The sequence below is a fragment of the Hemicordylus capensis genome, chromosome 5 (assembly GCF_027244095.1).
Source record: "Hemicordylus capensis ecotype Gifberg chromosome 5, rHemCap1.1.pri, whole genome shotgun sequence".
Taxonomy (NCBI): domain Eukaryota; kingdom Metazoa; phylum Chordata; class Lepidosauria; order Squamata; family Cordylidae; genus Hemicordylus; species Hemicordylus capensis.
Genome location: NC_069661.1, coordinates 187030603 through 187048923, shown reverse-complemented (window position 1 = coordinate 187048923; position 18321 = coordinate 187030603). Strand labels below are relative to the sequence as shown.

The 18321-nt window shown below is 43.1% G+C and overlaps 1 protein-coding gene across 23 annotated transcripts in view; it reads left to right on the top strand.

Moving 5' to 3' along the window:
* The window catches only part of GRIP1 (glutamate receptor interacting protein 1), a 541298-nt gene that overhangs the window by 448133 nt on the left and 74844 nt on the right, over positions 1 to 18321 (top strand). For all 23 annotated transcript variants that reach the window (XM_053252577.1, XM_053252572.1, XM_053252583.1 and 20 more), the window contains 3 exons: positions 4541 to 4624; positions 5468 to 5543; positions 8745 to 8890. In XM_053252577.1, the coding sequence (XP_053108552.1) occupies positions 4541 to 4624; positions 5468 to 5543; positions 8745 to 8890 (306 nt within the window). The remainder of the gene's footprint in view (positions 1 to 4540; positions 4625 to 5467; positions 5544 to 8744; positions 8891 to 18321) is intronic.

Sequence of the window (18321 nt, the reverse complement as noted above, 5' to 3'; positions counted from 1 at the left end):
TATGAAATAGTAAAATAATTTTTAAAATGAAGGTATCCTGCTATTCATTACTCTGAACAAATGTTTGCCCCCCCACAAAACCCCTCCCATTTTCACCAATAGTTTTTGCACTTGAAAATGGGAAATTTCAAGGTACTTTTGTAGGGAGCGTGCAAAAATACCTCAGCATTTTTAATGCATGTGGCAAAGGGCTTTCCCAATGGATTTATTCTTGCTTTACAAAGCTGTTCCTTGGAGAATAGTAGCAGCAGCGGCCTTTGTCACAGGGGGCCACCTCTTTGGAGGAGAGTGCTCTGGGGAAATGACATGATGTCTATCATTTCTTGGCACAATTTAAGGGAGAATCAGTTGCAGCTAGCAGGAGCCAGCTACTGTGAAAAAAAGGAATACTTGTTGCACTGTTGCTGCTACTATCACTTACCAAGACATGGCTTTGGCAAAGAAGATTGCATTGAATGGTAAACCCTCTGTGCTTCAAAAATGTCAAACTACTTTTATAGGCTCCCTACAAAAGTATCCAGTTTTCGGCTGCCCTTGAATCTCCCTCAAGGCTCAATTATCTGCCAAATATATCTGCTGAAAATATCAATCAAAGTTCCTAGTTTTCAACTGTCCTTGAATCCCCTCAAACACCACACAAGCTTGAATACCTGCCAAATGTATTTAGCAAATATTCAGGACTAATCTAAACAACTTCTAGACGGGATATGCTAGCGCTGCCTACAGCGTTTGACTCCTAGCAAGACTGTGGTTACTCAGAAAGCACTTGCAAAACTAATAGCAGTTTTGGTTTCCCCAAAAGTCACTTAGAATATTTTCAATGTGGTGTTCACAAAGTAGAGTACATAGTCAAATAAACTGGTGGCGGCGGGGAGGGAGCTCATTTAAGATGGAGAACTGTCTTAAAACACAAACACACACACACCAGCAAACAACCACTGGAGGTATGCTGTGCTGAGAGGACTGTTGCGCTCTCTCTGCTAAATAAGAGAGACATAACTGAAAAGGTATCTCTTTACCCAGTTAACGAGCCTAGCAGGCATTTACAGTTCTGTTGGTTCTAGCTAGGGGGAAAGGGGCCTGTGTTCGCCTTTCTCCCATGTTCGCCCCTTGGAGTGAGGCAGATAAGATGAAAATAGGGAGGGGTGGAGCTGGGGAGCCTGTGTTCTCTGAATCCATCTGCTCATAGCTACACCCCTGGCTTCTGCCTACCCCCTCATCCTGGAGAGAACATTTTCATTTAGGATTCAGAATAATTGGAAATTGTCTTCTCCACTTGCAACACCAGCATTTTATCTCTCTGGTTCTGAGAGGTGGAACAGAGAAATATAGCTTTTCATTTCTCTTTGATTATTTCAGTATTAATTACAAGAGTCGATGATACATGGTCACAACTTTATTCACAAAGTATCTGCAGTGTGCACACCCACCGTATTTATCTCATCCTTCTCTCTTGATCACCATTGTAGTGTCAGCCACCCCAACTCTGGCTGCAAGAGAGGATAAACTCAGTGCCTGCCTTCAAGCCTGATTGCAGTCACATGCACTGTTCTTACTGCCTCAACACCTCACAGGTGTGCTAAGAAAGACCTGTCAGTATCGTACATCCCAAGTCAGGTAGCCTTGGAACCTTGTGTTGTGAACCAAGCCTGATCTGTATACTAGTAATGCTCAGGAGCTAGCATACAAAATTAGGCTTGTTTCATCAGTGTCACAAAGTGACCAGTTCTTTTATATGGTGACCATGTAGGATCTGGGTGCGCAAACAGAGAGAGACACACACTCAGAAAGTTCAATGGGCTATATTATAGAAAGTTGCTCATCAGGATCAAATCATCCAAATTAAAGACAGGTTTCCAATTCAAGGTGTGGTGCAATGTGCCTAACTAACATATGTGTGTGCAATCAGTAATTACAGCTATCTAATAATTGAACAAATCCTAATAAAACATTTAGAGAGAAGCAGAGGAAGAAGGAAGGAGAAAGGGCTTAGGAGAGGGATGGCAGTGATTAGTAGGGAGCAGGGAAGAGGGATCCAAGGCTTGTGGAGCAGCATATTACCAGGGTCAGAGGCTTGAGAGCGGTGGGGCTTTCAGCTGAAGGAGAGAGGCTGTAGCTGGAGACAGGAGCTTGGAAGTGATGGTCAAGCAGGCAGTTTGCTCAGAGCAAGGCAGAGAGTGAGAGCACCATGGCTAGGAAAGTCTTGAATTCTCACTGCGCAGCAGAAGTCACAGACAGTTCCTGTCCATGGACAGAGTTCCTGCTTGTTTGCCCCACAGCTTAGCAGCAAACTCTGGGATGGCTCTTGAGCAAGTATGCTTGTTAGGCAAGATTGCTAGCTCTCTGTTTGGCTTGCTCTCTTTCTGAAGAGTCCATTCAAAACTCTCTTTCTAAAGAGTCCATTCAAAATATCCTCATCTTTCCTGGGTCCCCAGGATATTGTCTTTTAATTATTCAGGATATTAGCTCAGTCCAGGAAGATCTGAATCCCATTTTCTGTTTGCTGCTATTTAGGGGAGGGGACATTCTATTTTGCCCAAAGCAAATCAGCATCTCTGAGCTGCAAATGGGCATCTTCTCTTGTCCCCAGATTTATGGCGCCTGGTCCCAGAAGGTGTTAAAAGGTGTTAATAAAATAAGAATTAAAATCTTTGTGTGCATTTACCTAGAGTGGAATTTCTATAGACAGCAATTGAGTATCCCCTTTGGGCATAGCAGAGCAATTATTGACGAGGATTAACATAGACCTTGCAGGAGGAAGTGAGAGCTCAGCTTCTCACTTCTTCCAGACATTATCTGATAGTGGGTTAGATTTTAGCATTTGGATCGCTCAGGCCTGGTCTTTGTGTTTCTTTGAGTACCCATTTCACAATACAATGCTGGATTGCCTCTTCCTTCACAGAGCAGTTAGCTGAGGCAGTCATGAGACCTGGGTGTCAGTTCACTTTGAGTTCTGGCATTAATTGATCTCTTAATAAAATGAAATCAGACACAGGCCTGAATTCCATATAATTCAGGGTTGGTACCTCTGGGTCCAATGTTGGGGTAAGGGGGTCCCCAACACTTGCAAGGCTTACATGGAAACTATGTAATCGCTCCAGTAAGTAAACCCTGAAGGGCTGGTCTAAAGAAGCTTCTTCATCATTGAGATGATACCCCAAGGTATTCACCATATTAGTCCTCCTGAGATTTCTCCCTTAACCATCACTGGACCTGCTAGTTATGACATTTATTAGTTGAGTCAGGTGAATGACATGCTTCTTCCTGCCTAGCCCAGGTGCTGCTGTATGCTTGTCAAAGCCAGCCACAAAATGGAGCAGGCAAGAACAAACAAACAAACAAACAAACCCTTCCATTATTCTTCTTAGGTCCATGAGAGCAAAATATTCCTGCTTAGCCCCAGCTGGTAATCAGCTATTTCAACGCACCCAGAAAGGCCCTACACAAACCCTATCCAGTTGGTTAAAAAAAAAAAAAAGCTAAACATTTAAAAGACACAGGTCACCCACCATCAGGCTAGAACCTCCAACTTTGGGCTTTCCAAACCCCCTCATTGGCTGGTGAAGCCCCCACAAGGTAGGAGAGCTGGTCTTGTGGTAGCAAGTATGAGTTGTTCCCTTTGCTAAGCAGGGTCTGCCCTAGTTTGCATTTGAATGGAAGAGTACATGTGTGAGCACTGTAAGACATTCATCTCCGGATATGAGGCCTCTCTGGGAAGAACACCCGCATGCTTGCATGTGGAAGGTTCCAAAATCTCCAGATAGGGCTGAGAGAGACTCCTGCCTGCAGCCTTGGAGAAGCCACTGCCAGTCTATGTAGATCAGTGATACTCAAACTTGGGTCCTCAGGTGTTATTGGACTTCAACTCCCATAATCCCCAACCAAAGGCCACTGAGGCTGGGGATTATGGGAGTTGAAGTCCAATAACACCTGAGGACCCAAGTTTGAGAATCCCTGATGTAGATAATGCTGAGCTGGATGGACCAATGGTCTGACTCAGTAGAAGGCAGCTTCCTATGTCTGGTGAAGCTAATCAATGCATGGTTCAATCCCATTGCTCTGTCCTTCACAGGGCAAAGTCCTCCTGCCCTCACTGAGCAGGCAGAAGAGTGATATTCTTTAAACTGACTTGTGTAAGTCAATCAGACTTTAAGCCATCTTTCTATATCATTCAGTGTTAATTTTTAATTTTGTCCCTTGGTGTTTAAAATAAGGTCATACCAGGCTTGCACAACTTCGGCCCCTCTCCACATCTCTGACTGTTGGCCACTGTGGCTGGGGATAATGGGAGTTGTAGTCCAACAACAGCTGGATGGCCAAAGTTGTGCAGTCCTGGGTCACACCATGGTTTAAAGACAGAACCATGGGTATAGATCAGGGTGGAAATCAGGATAAGGCTTTCTTACTTTTCAAAACAAGAATCACGGCCTTGCTGGCTGATTATTTTTGTAGTCTGTTTTTTCTAAATCTAAAACTGCAGCAATTTTTAATATATCAGGTAATGTGTTGCTATCATTAGAAAACTTGTTTTGTCTTTCAGCTGTACAAGGCTCAGGTCTCATTTTTAGAACTGTGGAAGTTACTTTACATAAAGAAGGGAACACTTTTGGGTTTGTAATCAGAGGTAAGTTCTCCCTGACTCGTGGTTTCTCAGACTTTTGAGTTTGGTCCCCCTGTCTAAATCACTTCTGCCATCTTGCTGCACTCCAAGCTAGCAGCACCAGCCATTGTTCCACAACACAGCATCTAATTGTGTGCATGCAGCCTGCTGCTGTGTGTAAAGATGGGTGACTTGGGGCATGAATTCAACACCAGCATTAAAAGCGGGGAGGAGGGAATAGAGAAAGACACATGTGACCTCATATTCCAAAACTACATACAGAGAAGTGCCATTAGAATAAAGCAGCTGCTCTGCAGAGGTCAAGTTGCAATGATATGGCATGCTGGGGCACAGTCATCCCACTCTGGAAATTTGTGCCCCACCCCCAAAGGGACTATCCCCACAATCACTGCTCAGTTGTTGTTGTTGTTTCGGAATCTAGAGTAAGGGAAGCAAAATAAATGTGTTTCAATATTTGTTCACTGAACCCAGTAAAAAGCCTGGATGTTCATGCATGATAGCTTCCACTGTTTACTATGCAATTTTATATGCTGCTCCAGTTTTTTAGTATTGAAATTATAAGATGGCCATTGAAAAAAGTGTGTCATGACCAAGTCCCCATTCCACTGTTTTCACTTTAGCAGGATTTGCCCAACAGAGTTTGTACTTGCCTCCTGGATCTTGAACTAATCTCTTACACCAACAGCTCACAGTTATTTCAGTGGCTTGATAGTTCAGTGTTTTATTGAGGAGGGAAAGGAGGCTTTCTGTCAGGGCATGCTGCAGACTTTTTAAGATGGTTAGTTTGGAAAATGGATTTTTATACAAGAAATAGTAAGAAGGTGCCTATTTCATTCTCTTTCCTAGGTGGAGCACATGATGACAGAAATAAATCTCGTCCTGTTGTAATAACATGTGTTAGACCTGGAGGGCCTGCTGACAGGTACAATTCATCTTCTGCAGTGCATGTATACGAGAGAGAGAGAGAGAGAGAGAGAGAGAGAGAGAGAGAGAGAGAGAGAGAGAATGAACACAAAGCTGTAATTTATTGGAGCAGGAGGAGGTGCAACCTAAGACAGACATCTGCAAAATACAATAGACACATTCAAGTCTAATCCATTGTACTTTATAAATTATACATTTAATTGTAATAATAATAATAGGCATTGCACAAGGCTACATGATACGCATTTTAATTGAGAGACTAAGCCTGTTTTGTTAAATAGGGTTTAATGTATTTTTTAAAAAATGCTTCAGGAGGAACATAGCACACTTTGCAGTATGCAAGTTAAGCTTGTTATCTTGTATCTTTCATATGAACATAAGCAGAGCCCTACTGGATCAGGCCCAAGGCCTATCTAGTCCAGTTTCCTACAGTAGCCCACCAGATGCCTCTGAGAAGCCCACAGGCAAGAGGCGAGGGCACCTCTGGTTTAGTGGCAAGATCCCCCCCCCCCTTTTGTTCATGGAAAAAGTTGTCTCTATTGATTGTTGGAGGTTTTGCGGGGAGGTAGGTGGGTTGGTAAACCTTATGCCAAATTATCTTACAAGATTTTATGTTGTCTTACTCAGTAGACCTAGACCATACCTGGAAATAGTGGTCTTGTGTTGTGTGTGTATATATAATTAAAACCTGAATAATAATTAAAAATTCATATACATTATTAAAGCATATATTTTAATTTCCCCCTGTTATATATAGAATGCTTGTCTCCAGTTATCTTGATTAAGTAATTGCAAATGCTGTAGCTTACCTGCCATTTTGCTCAGTTATAAAGAACCACTGCATTCAAAGAGCATTGAAATTAATGGGGAATTCTAGAAAGACACACACAGATGTTGACATCTAGACTAATGAATTACATGTGTAGCAATGCTGTGCACATGCTACAGTGGAGAGGCAATCTTCATTTATCTCTCCTTCCCTCTGAAGCTGACGGTGACTCCAAATAATATGTCCCTAGGGTTGCACAGTCTTCAGGAGTCACAACCAGCTTCAGAGGGAAGGAGAAATCAATTAAAATCATCCCTCCCCTGTAGCACATGTTGCATGTTATTTGCACACACACTTCATTGGTCTGGATGTTGGCTAGAGTATTTTTGTGTATATTTCAGCATACAAGAGCCTCTGGACCAGGGCATATATTAAGAAAAACAGGTAGTCCCGAGATTCTGCTGTTTGCATTCTGTCTCTCCCCCTTTCCCTCTTTTTCTGTGAAGCCTGACATGTGGAAAAGAATATTGGTTATGATCCTGCTTTGCACACCTTTTAAATAGGGTGCAAGGGCTGTGTGTTTGGATAACAGCAAGGCAGCAAGTGAGAGGCAGCTGAGCTAGGTAAAGGCATTAGGAACTTCTTAACCTTCCTATGATTGGCTTGACTTCAGCAGTGTTAAGGCCTTCCACTCCATCCATTGGTGCATCCAGCAACCCAGGAGAACTGTGCTCAGAGCTGCTTCTGCCTGTGACAGAAGTACTTGTGTGCAGGAGCCTGGATCACTGCTTCAAGATGAGCAGAGGAGGGTTTGTTGCCATCAGGTCATAGTTATTTATTTATTTCTTCGATTTCTATACCACCCTTCCAAAAATGCCTCATGGCGGTGGTTTACACAGAGATATAATAAATACATAAATAAGATGGATCCCTGTCCCCAAAGGGCTCACAATCTAAAAAGAAACAAAAGATAGACACCAGCAACAGTCACTGGAGGTACTGTGCTGGGGGTGGATATGACCAGTTACTCTCCCCCTGCTCAATAAAGAGAATCAACACGTTAAAAGGTGCCTCTTTGCCAAGTTACAGAGCTGCAAGCAAGAATGATAGAGGAGGGAGTCGTTCATAGCAAGGACAACTCCAAGGGAGAGCAGGGGGAAGAGCACTCTCCCCCCACCCAGCACCACTGCCTCATTTCTGTTTCAAATATCTAATATGCGGGACACAGCTCGCTCACCTATAAATGCACATTGCTCCTTCTGTGGCCTCCCCCCCCCCCAATTTTCTGTCCCTCATGCTGTTTAATTTTGACATGAAACTGTTGGGAGGGGTTGTCCAGCAGTTACATGACAAAGTGTCATCAGTATGCAGATAACACCCAAGTTGGTATCATCTCTATCTGTGCATGCTAACTCTATCTATCTCTCCCGTCTGTCAGAGTCAAGGGAAGTGGGTGAAGGTCCTGAACTGTGGTGGTCTAGATGTGTTCTAAGTGACTGAGAGTCAGTTAAGACAAGACTGTAGTCCTTTGGGCCATTAGGAAAGCCAATCTGAAATTAATTATACAGCATTTTTTGATGGTGTGGCACTGACTGAAAAATCAGGTCTGCAACTTGGAGATACAGTTGGGCCCAGCTTTGCTTCTAATTGGGCAGGTGGCAGCTGTGTCCAGAGGCACTTTTGAACAGCTGCAGTTGCTGTGCAAGCTGTGACTGTACCTGGTGATGGTGGATCTGACCATGGTCACACATGCCTTAGTCATATCCTGGTTAGACTATTTTCATATACTCTTTTTGAGGTTTGCTTTTGAAAGTAATTGGAAACCACAGCTGGTGCAGGAGGATGCTGCCAGATTGCTGACAGGGGCCTGTTTTTTGGAGCATGACTCTTATTATCTGATCTTCATTGGCTTTCTGTCTTAAAGCCCGACTCAAAGTGCTGGTTATCATCTGGGCCTGGGGTATCCAAAAGACTGCCTGTTTTGACATGATCCTGAAGTGCCCCCCTCCACTGAGATTTGTGGGGCGGCTCTGAAGTGTAGCTGGTGTGTGTGTGTGTGTGTGTGTGTGTGTGTGTGTGAGAGAGAGAGAGAGAGTCCAAGTCCTTTCTGTAGTGAAACTCCCTCTTTCAAGAAGCCCATCTCTCTTCTTCCCTCTTAACCAATATTTGGTTCTGTTACATTGCTATGCTAATACTTAGCAATGTTTACATTACTTAGTAATGTGCTATTATTTTCTCATCTCTAATTTTCTGATTAAGATCCCTAGGTTTCCTAGTGACCTCTGAACTATCTTGTGATCAGAGTTAATAGAAAAGACAGTTGGGCTGGATGTCAGTAAAGGGCATTAGTGAATCACTTTGCATATGGCTATTATCTCCAGATCCCATTATATCAAATTAATCATGACTGTTCTTTTAATCTTCTTTCAGAGAGGGCACAATCAAGCCTGGTGACAGATTGCTTAGTGTTGATGGAATTCGGCTTGTTGGAACATCACACAGTGAAGCCATGAGTATTCTCAAACAGTGTGGCCAAGAAGCAACTCTGCTGATAGAATACGATGTCTCAGTGATGGGTACGTTGAAATGCTGAGGTTTTGTTCTGGGAGCCATCTGTGACATTTTATTGTCCATCCTTTAGAGGCTACTTGAACAATGATTATGATCCGTTATGCCTCTAGTAGCACAGATATCCCCATCGGCAGCATCTCATTAATCTTTCTAGGTTCGTGGAGGGGTGAGCAGTATTTTATTGTAATTTAGAGTCTGGCTGTTCATGGGTTGTAGACCGAAAGTGTATCAAAGCTCCTATTAAGGAGGTAACTCTCATAGTGATTCAAGTGACGCTTACTCGTACAAAGCAGATAATGGTGTGCTGATATTTCTTTCAGATCAGTTAAAAAAATGCTTACATGGTATAATATGAACCTTTATGTCTGTTTGGTGACAGAAACAGTAAAAACTGTAACAAGCATAACTCCTAAAGGCAGCAAATAGAGATTCTGCTAATATAGGAATTTGTCTAGAAAATGTAATTTTCTCCTCTCCAGCTCTTGGAGAGGAGAGCTGGTCTTGTGGTAGCAAGCATGACTTGTCCCCATAGCTAAGCAGGGTCTGCCCTGGTTGCATATGAATGGGAGACTTGATGTGTGAGCACTGCAAGATATTCCCCTCAAGGGATGAAGCCGCTCTGGGAAGAGCAGAAGGTTTCAAGTTCCCTTCCTGGCTTCTCCAAGATAGGGCTGAGAGAGATTCCTGCCTGCAACCTTGGAGAAGCCGCTGCCTGTCTGTGAAGACAGTACTGAGCTAGATGGGCCAATGGTCTGACTCAGTATATGGCAGCTTCCTATGTTCCTATGTAATAGTTCTAGAGTTGCAGATGTCACAAGATGTCACCCCTCCAAATAAACTTATTTGTGAAGAAAATTATGGTTTCCTCATACCCTTTAGAAGATTTAGAGAAGGTTAAATAACTTTCCAAGTTTATAAAAAATGCATAATGCTACCATCTATATCTATCTTCACAAAGAATGGTATGAAAATCTTGCCTTTAATTCAGCAGTCTATGGAAGTTGCTTAAAACAGTGCAGACTTTATAGCTTTTTCATTTTTCATGATAGGCCTTGCACAAGGCCACTGACTGAGAGAGTAGCTGCATTTTCTTATCAATAGGGGATTTAAAGGTCTCTTCAGGAAGAGCAAAATATGAGGCCAGTCAATTGGTTTTGTGAGATAATACCCGTGGGACACTTTCCCCTGCAATGAATCTGGTTATTCTGTAACAGGGAATGTAGCTGTTACCAGATAACATGGTATTGGTACGAGAACTTGTCCCTATGTGGAAAATTGCTGCATGAGACTCCTAAAAATTTCATACTAGAAATATTGATCTGTGATAGTCAAGTAGGTTTTAGACTAGAAATATTAAATTGCAGCTGTCAAGTTAGGTGTTATACTGCATCATGTCAGGGAGTGGATAAACACTATTTAAGAAAATCTAAAATTCAAATTTAACTCCAAGAATGGAAATATGGAAGTTTAGAACTTAAAATATCATGGCCTTTCCCAAGATAGAATAAATATTTAGAGTAGATCAATGAATACATAATGCCAGGATATTTGGGAGATTTGGCATCCACATACGTGAAGAACAATCTTGAGTGACATTAGGATTGCAATTCCAAGCAAAGTTATTATAAACTTATATCTAAATAATAATGTTTGGTATTATGCTGCACAGCTGTTCTTCAATAAATGTGGATGGATTTCATTGAGACATGTAGTTACACAGTACAAATAAACTTCAACCACTTTTCTTCAACCACTTTTTTCAAACAATGAAAAGTTGGCAGAGGCAATTCTCCACTCAATTGAGTCATAATTATTTTATAGATCCCAAGTTTCCTCCCCTAAACACAGGACCTAGAGAGATAACTGAACCAAATACTAGGCAGAATAAAACACGACTGAGGATCTTTAAGGGATTTTCCACCATATATTAGGGCTGTTTTTGTAATGATCACTAGGGTAGCCTCCAACCCTAGTTCAGGAGCTGTATGCTCCCAGTTGGCCATAATGAGAATTCTATAAGCAAGGCAGGAGGAGGTGAAAATGCTCGTCTGCAGGTTGGATACAGAGGCAGGTGGCAGCGGTGAGCCCAAAATTTGTACCCAGCTCCAGAGTGAGGGTGGAGGGAAAGCACTACCTGCACTGCCTATCTCTATACTCAGTTCGCAGATGAGCATTTTCCCTTCCTCCTACCTTGCTCATAGAATTCTCATAATGGTCCATCCATTAGAAGCATAATGGCCAATTAGCTCCCCAACTAGGGTCGGAGGCTGCTACAGCCCTAACAATCATTGTGAGAACAACCCTGTTATATAGACCACCTGCATCCTAGACTTGATTGACAGCCATTTCTACGCTTCATCTTTAGAGAAAGCTGTCAGTAACATCCTACCTCCAATACACCATTCAAAGCAAAATATTTGCCATTTCATATTTGATTATCAAGCTGTCACCTATTTTTCTGCCAGTCTAGGAAGAAATCACCTTCTGTTTTTGCATGGTTTTATGATACAAAGTTTATGATTCAAACCACAGGCAAACCTGAGTGCTTTGTTGAGAAATGCTCATTGAGAAATGTTTTCTCAATTTAAGAGTTACTTGGATCATCATGCGTTCTTTCATTAAGCATAATGCCCTTCACCACACTGCTGGACATCAAACCCAATCTCAGAAATACAAAGTCCAAGTGGCTGGTATTCTTTGTAAGCATCTCTAGAAATGTGACTGGTCAGTGTCTCAAAGATAAAGGTAAAGTGTGCCATCAAGTTGGTGTCAACTCCTGGTGACCACAGAGCCCTGTGGTTTTTCTTTGGTAGAATACAGGAGGGGTTTACCATTGCCATCTCCCATGCAGTATGAAATGATGCCTTTCAGCATCTTCCTATATCGTTGCTGCCCGATACAGGTGTTTCCCATAGTCTGGGAAACATACCAGCGGGGATTCGAACCGACAATCTCTGGCTTGCTAGGCAAGTCATTTCCCCACTGTGCCATGTGTCTCAATAGCCTCCCCTAAATGTGAGGAATGTTGTGCTTTGGAATTCCATCATTTCCATCATAGAGGAAAAGGCAAGACCAAAGTGATGGACTCTAGGGTTACATTTTACAAGCTCAAATCCCAAACCATTCATATTATGATTCTTTGTTTCTTGTTATGTTCCAGCTATATCCATATGCCACATTCCTACTGATGTTACACTGAACTAACTTGTTAAAATAATAAACAGGAAACCTAGGAACTAAATGATTTAAGTCCCCTTATGCTCCACTGAATATATTGCTTCCAGGTGACATTCTTCTTTGGTCTAATTAGTTATCTGCATCTACAAACAGAAAGTTGTGGGAAACAAGAGGGAATGTGATTAACTCACAGATAGGTATTCAAATATTTCTATTGTGTTTATTTTTTGTAAAACTTCAGGATTCTCCCCCAAAGAGATGTAAAAAGAGTTCAGTGATATCCTACAAACTTGCAAATGGCTCTAACAGGCCCAATTAACATTTCTCTCCAGCACTTTTGAAACTTAGGCCTCATTAAAATCAGTTGCATAAACATTGTTCCCTGTAGGAGATAAGACTATAAAGGTGAAATGAAATTTAATTATTGCCAAATAAGTACAAATAAAGTTTCATTATCTGAATTAACAAGAGAAGAGGGCAATTCATACTGTTCAGAAAAGTACTTACATTACAACAATATTGTCAAGTTTTCCCCACTTCCCCGAGAGGCAAGAAGTTCCAGGGGCAAAGCTATAGGATTTAATTGCCTTTCCATGAGAGAGTATGGGAGATTTATGGTGCCTTTGTAATATTTGTTGTATTTATAAATACATACACACACACACCATATCTTAAGCAAGCAGGCACTGCTTCAGGTTTCCTGAGGCTGTATTCACATAACCATGGTGATCTTGGTTAACCAGGATCACTGAACTGTGTGGAGGTGATTGTGAGAACTCAAAATCCTGGTTATCTGTCCTGGTTAAATGTGGGTTAACCACAATGGTTTGACCAGGATTGCCTAGAGATTCTGAGTTCTCACAATCAGCTCTGCAAGGCTCGGCAATCCTGATCAGGATTGCCATGATTGTGTGAACTCAGGCAGCGAGCCATTTGTGCAACTCCTCCCCAGCTGAATCCTTAGTTTTGGTTAACTTCAGCTGGACAGTCTCAACTCTGTTCTTGCTTCTCTGTCTCCTTCTTTTCAAATTCAATTTTTAAACTGCCTTCTTCTCTCACATAAACAAACATATTGAGGCTATTCTCACATGCAACAAAAACCGGGCTAGGGAAGCCCAGCTCAGTGTTCACTGCATTTGTGAACCGCTGGGAGCCACGCAGTGAGCCCTCTTAAGTAGCCCACCGCTTAGCCAGGGTTTGGGGCACGAGTGCGCCAAAAATTGGGCTAATTGATCATGTGTTGGTGCCGCACAGCTTTGTGCAGCACCGACACACATGCAGCCTCCCGACCAGCATCGGGAGTTTCATGAAATCGACTTTCATGGGCCCAAATCCTGCTGCTCTGCACCGGCTCTGTGACAGAGCCGGTTGTCATCTGGGCGGCTGATCTGGCTCTGTGACAGAGCTGGTAATCGTCTGGGTGGCCGATCCAGCCACTCAGATAGGGCTAGGGGATCATCTGCAGGAAGGGCGGATCAAGCCTGCTCTCCCCGCAGACCCCGTTTTGGCACTTGGCACTGCTTGTATGAAGTGCCTCATTGGAGAGCACTGGTCTCACATGCACCCCTGCAGGTTTTCCGTTTAGGAAAAACATCTAACCATTAGCTCCCATTAAGGGAATTCCAGCTGATCATCCTGAACTATTAGCAAGCTATCAGCCTTAGAAAAAATTGTCTCCCAGGAACCGTAGCAAAATTGTCCCACTACTTACCAAATGATGGGAGTGTCTATGGAAGTATGGCTATAAAGATGGGCTGCAACTGAGTTATGGGCAAGTGTCAGCTAGAAAGATGGAGTGCAGCTGAGTTAGTGGGCAAGTTGCAGCCTCATCTTCCTTTCCCAGGTGGCTTTGCCCATCTTTATTTTCTTTGATTCCTGTTTCCTCCCACTCTCCATCATCTGTAGAAATATGCATGTTCTTCTTTTGAAGAAAATATGGGGGGATCAGGAAGCAGTGAGGGAAGGACATGCATCTTTGAATGATTCCAACAAGTTAGTGCTGTAAATAATTTGTTAAATCCTCCCCTAAAATAAGGCTTAGTGTAGTGATCCTACATCCTTTCATGCAGTCATGTATTAGAAATCTTCTTTGTATTTAATTTTCTTAAATGTAAGTTCTGTCGAAGAAACAGCAGTGTTTGGGTTAGGTTTAGTTAACCTGATTAATTGGACACCTTGCTGCCAGCCTGGCATGGCAGATGGCATGCCAGTTTCCCTCCCTGTCCTTACGGCATTGATCTAACTACAGTTAAAAATGGGCAACTTGTATCACCCTTTTAAAATATTAGACATGTTTTGTCTCCATCAAGCTGATGATTTGCCAAACAACAAAAAAAGGTCCTATCCCATTGTTTCATTTAATGTGTAACACCCCAGCCTGTGAAAAAGCTAATTAAAAAGAGGCTGTATGGAGTTTGCCTAACGGAAATAATGGGGAAAAGATGACATCTGCCTTTTAGACTTCTAAATCTTGGTTGGTGGCAAAGAAATGTGTGGCTCTAATTAGAAAAGTATATTTGTTATTTATGATGGGCTTAGAAATAGATGAAATCCTCCTGAATTTGTATAAAGCAGAGTGTTGCTAGTCAGTAAGACTCCAAAATCACAGCTAGGTCAGAAAAGCTGTGAAATCAGTCACTATAAACATTTTACAAAACAAAACAATGTTTTGCACTTTAATCAGATGTCTATTGTAAGAGCACCGGATCTCGTCAAACTAAATGCATATCCAGACACTTAGCAGAGATATACCCCTATCACGTTGCTTGCTGTCTTGTGGAATAAGTCCCCATTTAAAGGCATACATGCAATATTCAGTCCATATATCATAGATTATGATCTATGGGCAGAATAGCTGTTCCTGCTATTCACCTTCTCAAGGTAGATGTTTACACCAAAATTAGAAAAGGAAAATATACCCGTTTTTATTTTTTAAAGCAAAGCACGTTTCAAGAACTGACAAGGCACTGCAGCATAGGAAACAATGCTGGTGTTTATCACTCTAGTCATATTACTGATTGAGGTCCTCAGCCATAGTATTATGATGATGATGATGATGATGATGATGATGACATTTACTAGTGTTTTTAAGCCCGTTATAATAACGGGCTCTAGTGGGGGGGTGCTAGTTTGCTTCTCCTCCCTTCTCCTCCCAGTTGCTACTTCCTTCCTCCCAGTTGCTAGGATGGAGTCCCGTCGCCTGAGACCCTCAACAGCAGCCACAGGAGCAGCAGCCAGATAGGCGGCTGCAAGTTGGTTTTGGACTGGAGGGGCTTCTCTTCGGCTGGGCCGCGCGCCCGGCAGCGGCCGCTTCTCGTTGGCCGTCCCGCCCGCCCGGTGGCGGGGCTTCTCCTTGGCCGGCCGGCCAGCCAACCGCCCGGCGGCCGCCGCTTCTCTTCGGCCAGCCCACCCGGCAGCAGCTGCTTCTCTTCGGCTGGCCCACCCGGCGGCGGCCGCTTCTCCTCGGCCGGCCCGCCCGGCGGCCGCCGCTTTTTCTCAGCCGGCTTCTCCTCGGCCTTGCCAACATGGCTGCCCGTGTCTGGGCGGCTGTATCTTTTTCAGCCGATCTGGGCATGCGCTCTGCGCATGCCCAGAACGGATCAAAAAGACTCGGGCAGCACGGCTGCACACCAAAGGCTTTTATGGTATAGGGTATCCTGCTCTTTCTCCAATGAGCCCATAGCGGTGTACTACATACTTCAGTTTCTCTTTTTACAACAACCCTGTGAAGTAGGCTAGGCCGAGAGAGAAGTGACTGGCCCAGAGTCACCCAGCTAGTATCATGGCTGAATGGGGATTTGAACTCGGGTCTCCCCTGACCTAGTCCAGCACTCTAACCACTGCACCATGCTGCCTACATAATGGAGTGCACCAAAAGTATGCATGCATTTCAAAATTTGAATACCAAAGTCTGGTATTTGGTAATGGAGATAAATGATGCCTTTTTTTCCAAACCAGTGGAAACCCCACTTCTCATGTGCTGCATTGTTATAAATATTTGTTTCTTAAAGGATTGCCTTGGCTGAGCTTTTACACAGGACCTGTTTTGAGGTCCCTAAAATGTGAGGTTCTAGACTTATGGTTAGTTTTCCTAATGGTAAATTTAGCTCTGGAATAGATCCTGGGGAAATTTTGTTTGCCAGCTACAGAAGCTCAACTCTGAAGTATCTGAACTGCACTCAACAAATTACAACTGTACAGTAACCCTAAACTCTGATTATCTGCAAAATATTTGGGAGTGGCAGACTGATAAATGCATTTCTGTAGCAGATTCAGCAACCTGAAAAGGATACAGTTTATTTCTTTTCTTTTGAATACTCAAAAGAAGTGGATTCTTTTCTCTCTACATGTGAATTTCATTCTCATAGGCACTGAACAGAATAATGGGATAACAATATTGATTGTATTTTGCAGTAATGGCTGTTTGCTTTCAATGGAAAAAAATTTAAAGGATTTTTAGGATAATGAGGCACACACATTTTCAAAGTAAAAAAAAGAACTGTCTAGCACAAATGCTGGCTTGCAGATTCTTTTGAGTTTTTCCTAAATACAGATGATGTGAACAAGCCTGGATCAAAGAAATTCTGTGTCTGCAATGTCATCTTTTGTAATACAACTATCAAGCTGATGTTCATCACAGACAAGCCTGGCCAAAGCTAACACCTGAGGTGCATGGCGAGTCACTATTCCCACACCTCATGGTTTATCAGTGTGTACCAGTCTCTCCACCCCTACCTCTGGAATGCTAATTTTACCCCACCCTGATGTCCCCATCCCAAGGAGTGCCAATTTTACCCCGCCCTGAGATCCCTGTCTTCACCCACAATGCAGTGTGTGTACTGTGCACTAATCATCCCCATTTTCATCTCTTGTTACCTTGCAGTGGTAGTAGTCACCATAGTCCCTCTTTCTCTCTCTTCTCCTACTCCTTGCCTTTTGAAAAGGAAGTGGATGAGGAACAAAGGGGAAGGAAATATGATGGACCCACCCTACACTTCATTACACTCAATTTCCTACCCTCTGCCTTTTCAAAAGACAGGGAGCAGGACTGGTGGAAGGGAAAAGGCTGGCATCATAGCAAGGGCATTGTTGCCCTGGTGGATAGGGTAAAGATGCTATGCCACTAATGATGCAGACAGCCAGAGGTGGTGGACCAGAAGAGGCAGCTAATCTTCCAAATCCAACAATCCACGTCTTGAGGCAGCTGCCTCACCACACCTCGTCAGCAGACTTGTTCTGATCACAGATACCATACAACTCAAGTAAAACTAAAATTACATATCTTCCCTAACTACTAAATTCTAGACAACCCCAGCACATAAACTGATCTGGTACTGGCTGGTTTTTCAAACTCCCAAATGTTAACTGATATGATCAACATGCATTTTAAGGCAGTGATTATAGCTTTTAAGCCACCAGGAAGTTCTCATAAACCACTCTTTTGAAATTAATGGAAAATGTGGCATTGCATTATGCCCACACACTTGCATTAGGGCTGTCTAAATAGTAATGATACCTGCAAAACATTTGGTTTTTCTAAGCTTTTAAAAATGTATATCAAAAGCCTAAATCTTTCCAAGTCCCCCCACCCCCTGCAGAAAAAGTTGAAGACCTAAGCTTTGAGGGGCTGCAAGCAGCCCTCTTTGTCAATTTCACACTTCCTGAAGAAGGCGGAACTGATGATGGGGATGACTTAATGGAGACAGAAGCAGTCTTGTAGGCCTCATCCCGAGGGTCAGATTTTAGGAGCATCGTTTCCTCCTGGAGGACATTACATTTGTAGTCCGCTATGCATCTTGACCCAGTTCATTGAATCAGGCTGGGAGGCAGAGGAAACTCAGGTTGTGCAGCCTTCAGGGGCATATTTCTGGCAGTGAACAGAGCCTTTACAAGGAGGGGAAAGAAGTGAAAGTGGCTTTTCCATCTCCCCCTTCCTGCACACTCTTTTGCTCTATGCTTTAGGCTGCAGAGCTCTTGCTCCGCCCTCATATAGCTATGGAGAATGTGGGCCAATGTGTTTAGTGACAGAGTTAGTTCATGTAGATGTAGCAGGCCTGAGCATTTGAATCAGGCCCTGTCCTTTCCCCCATAAGAGCTATACACAGATACTCCTTGCATCAAAGAAGCTGAGCAGATTCCCTGCTGATGGGCAGTCAGGCCTGGGAAGGAAGGAGAATGACAACAACAACAGTGTGGGGGTAGAGCCATCAAAAGAAGCAATAGAAATAGTGCCTGGGAAGGAAACAGAAATGCAGTGGAA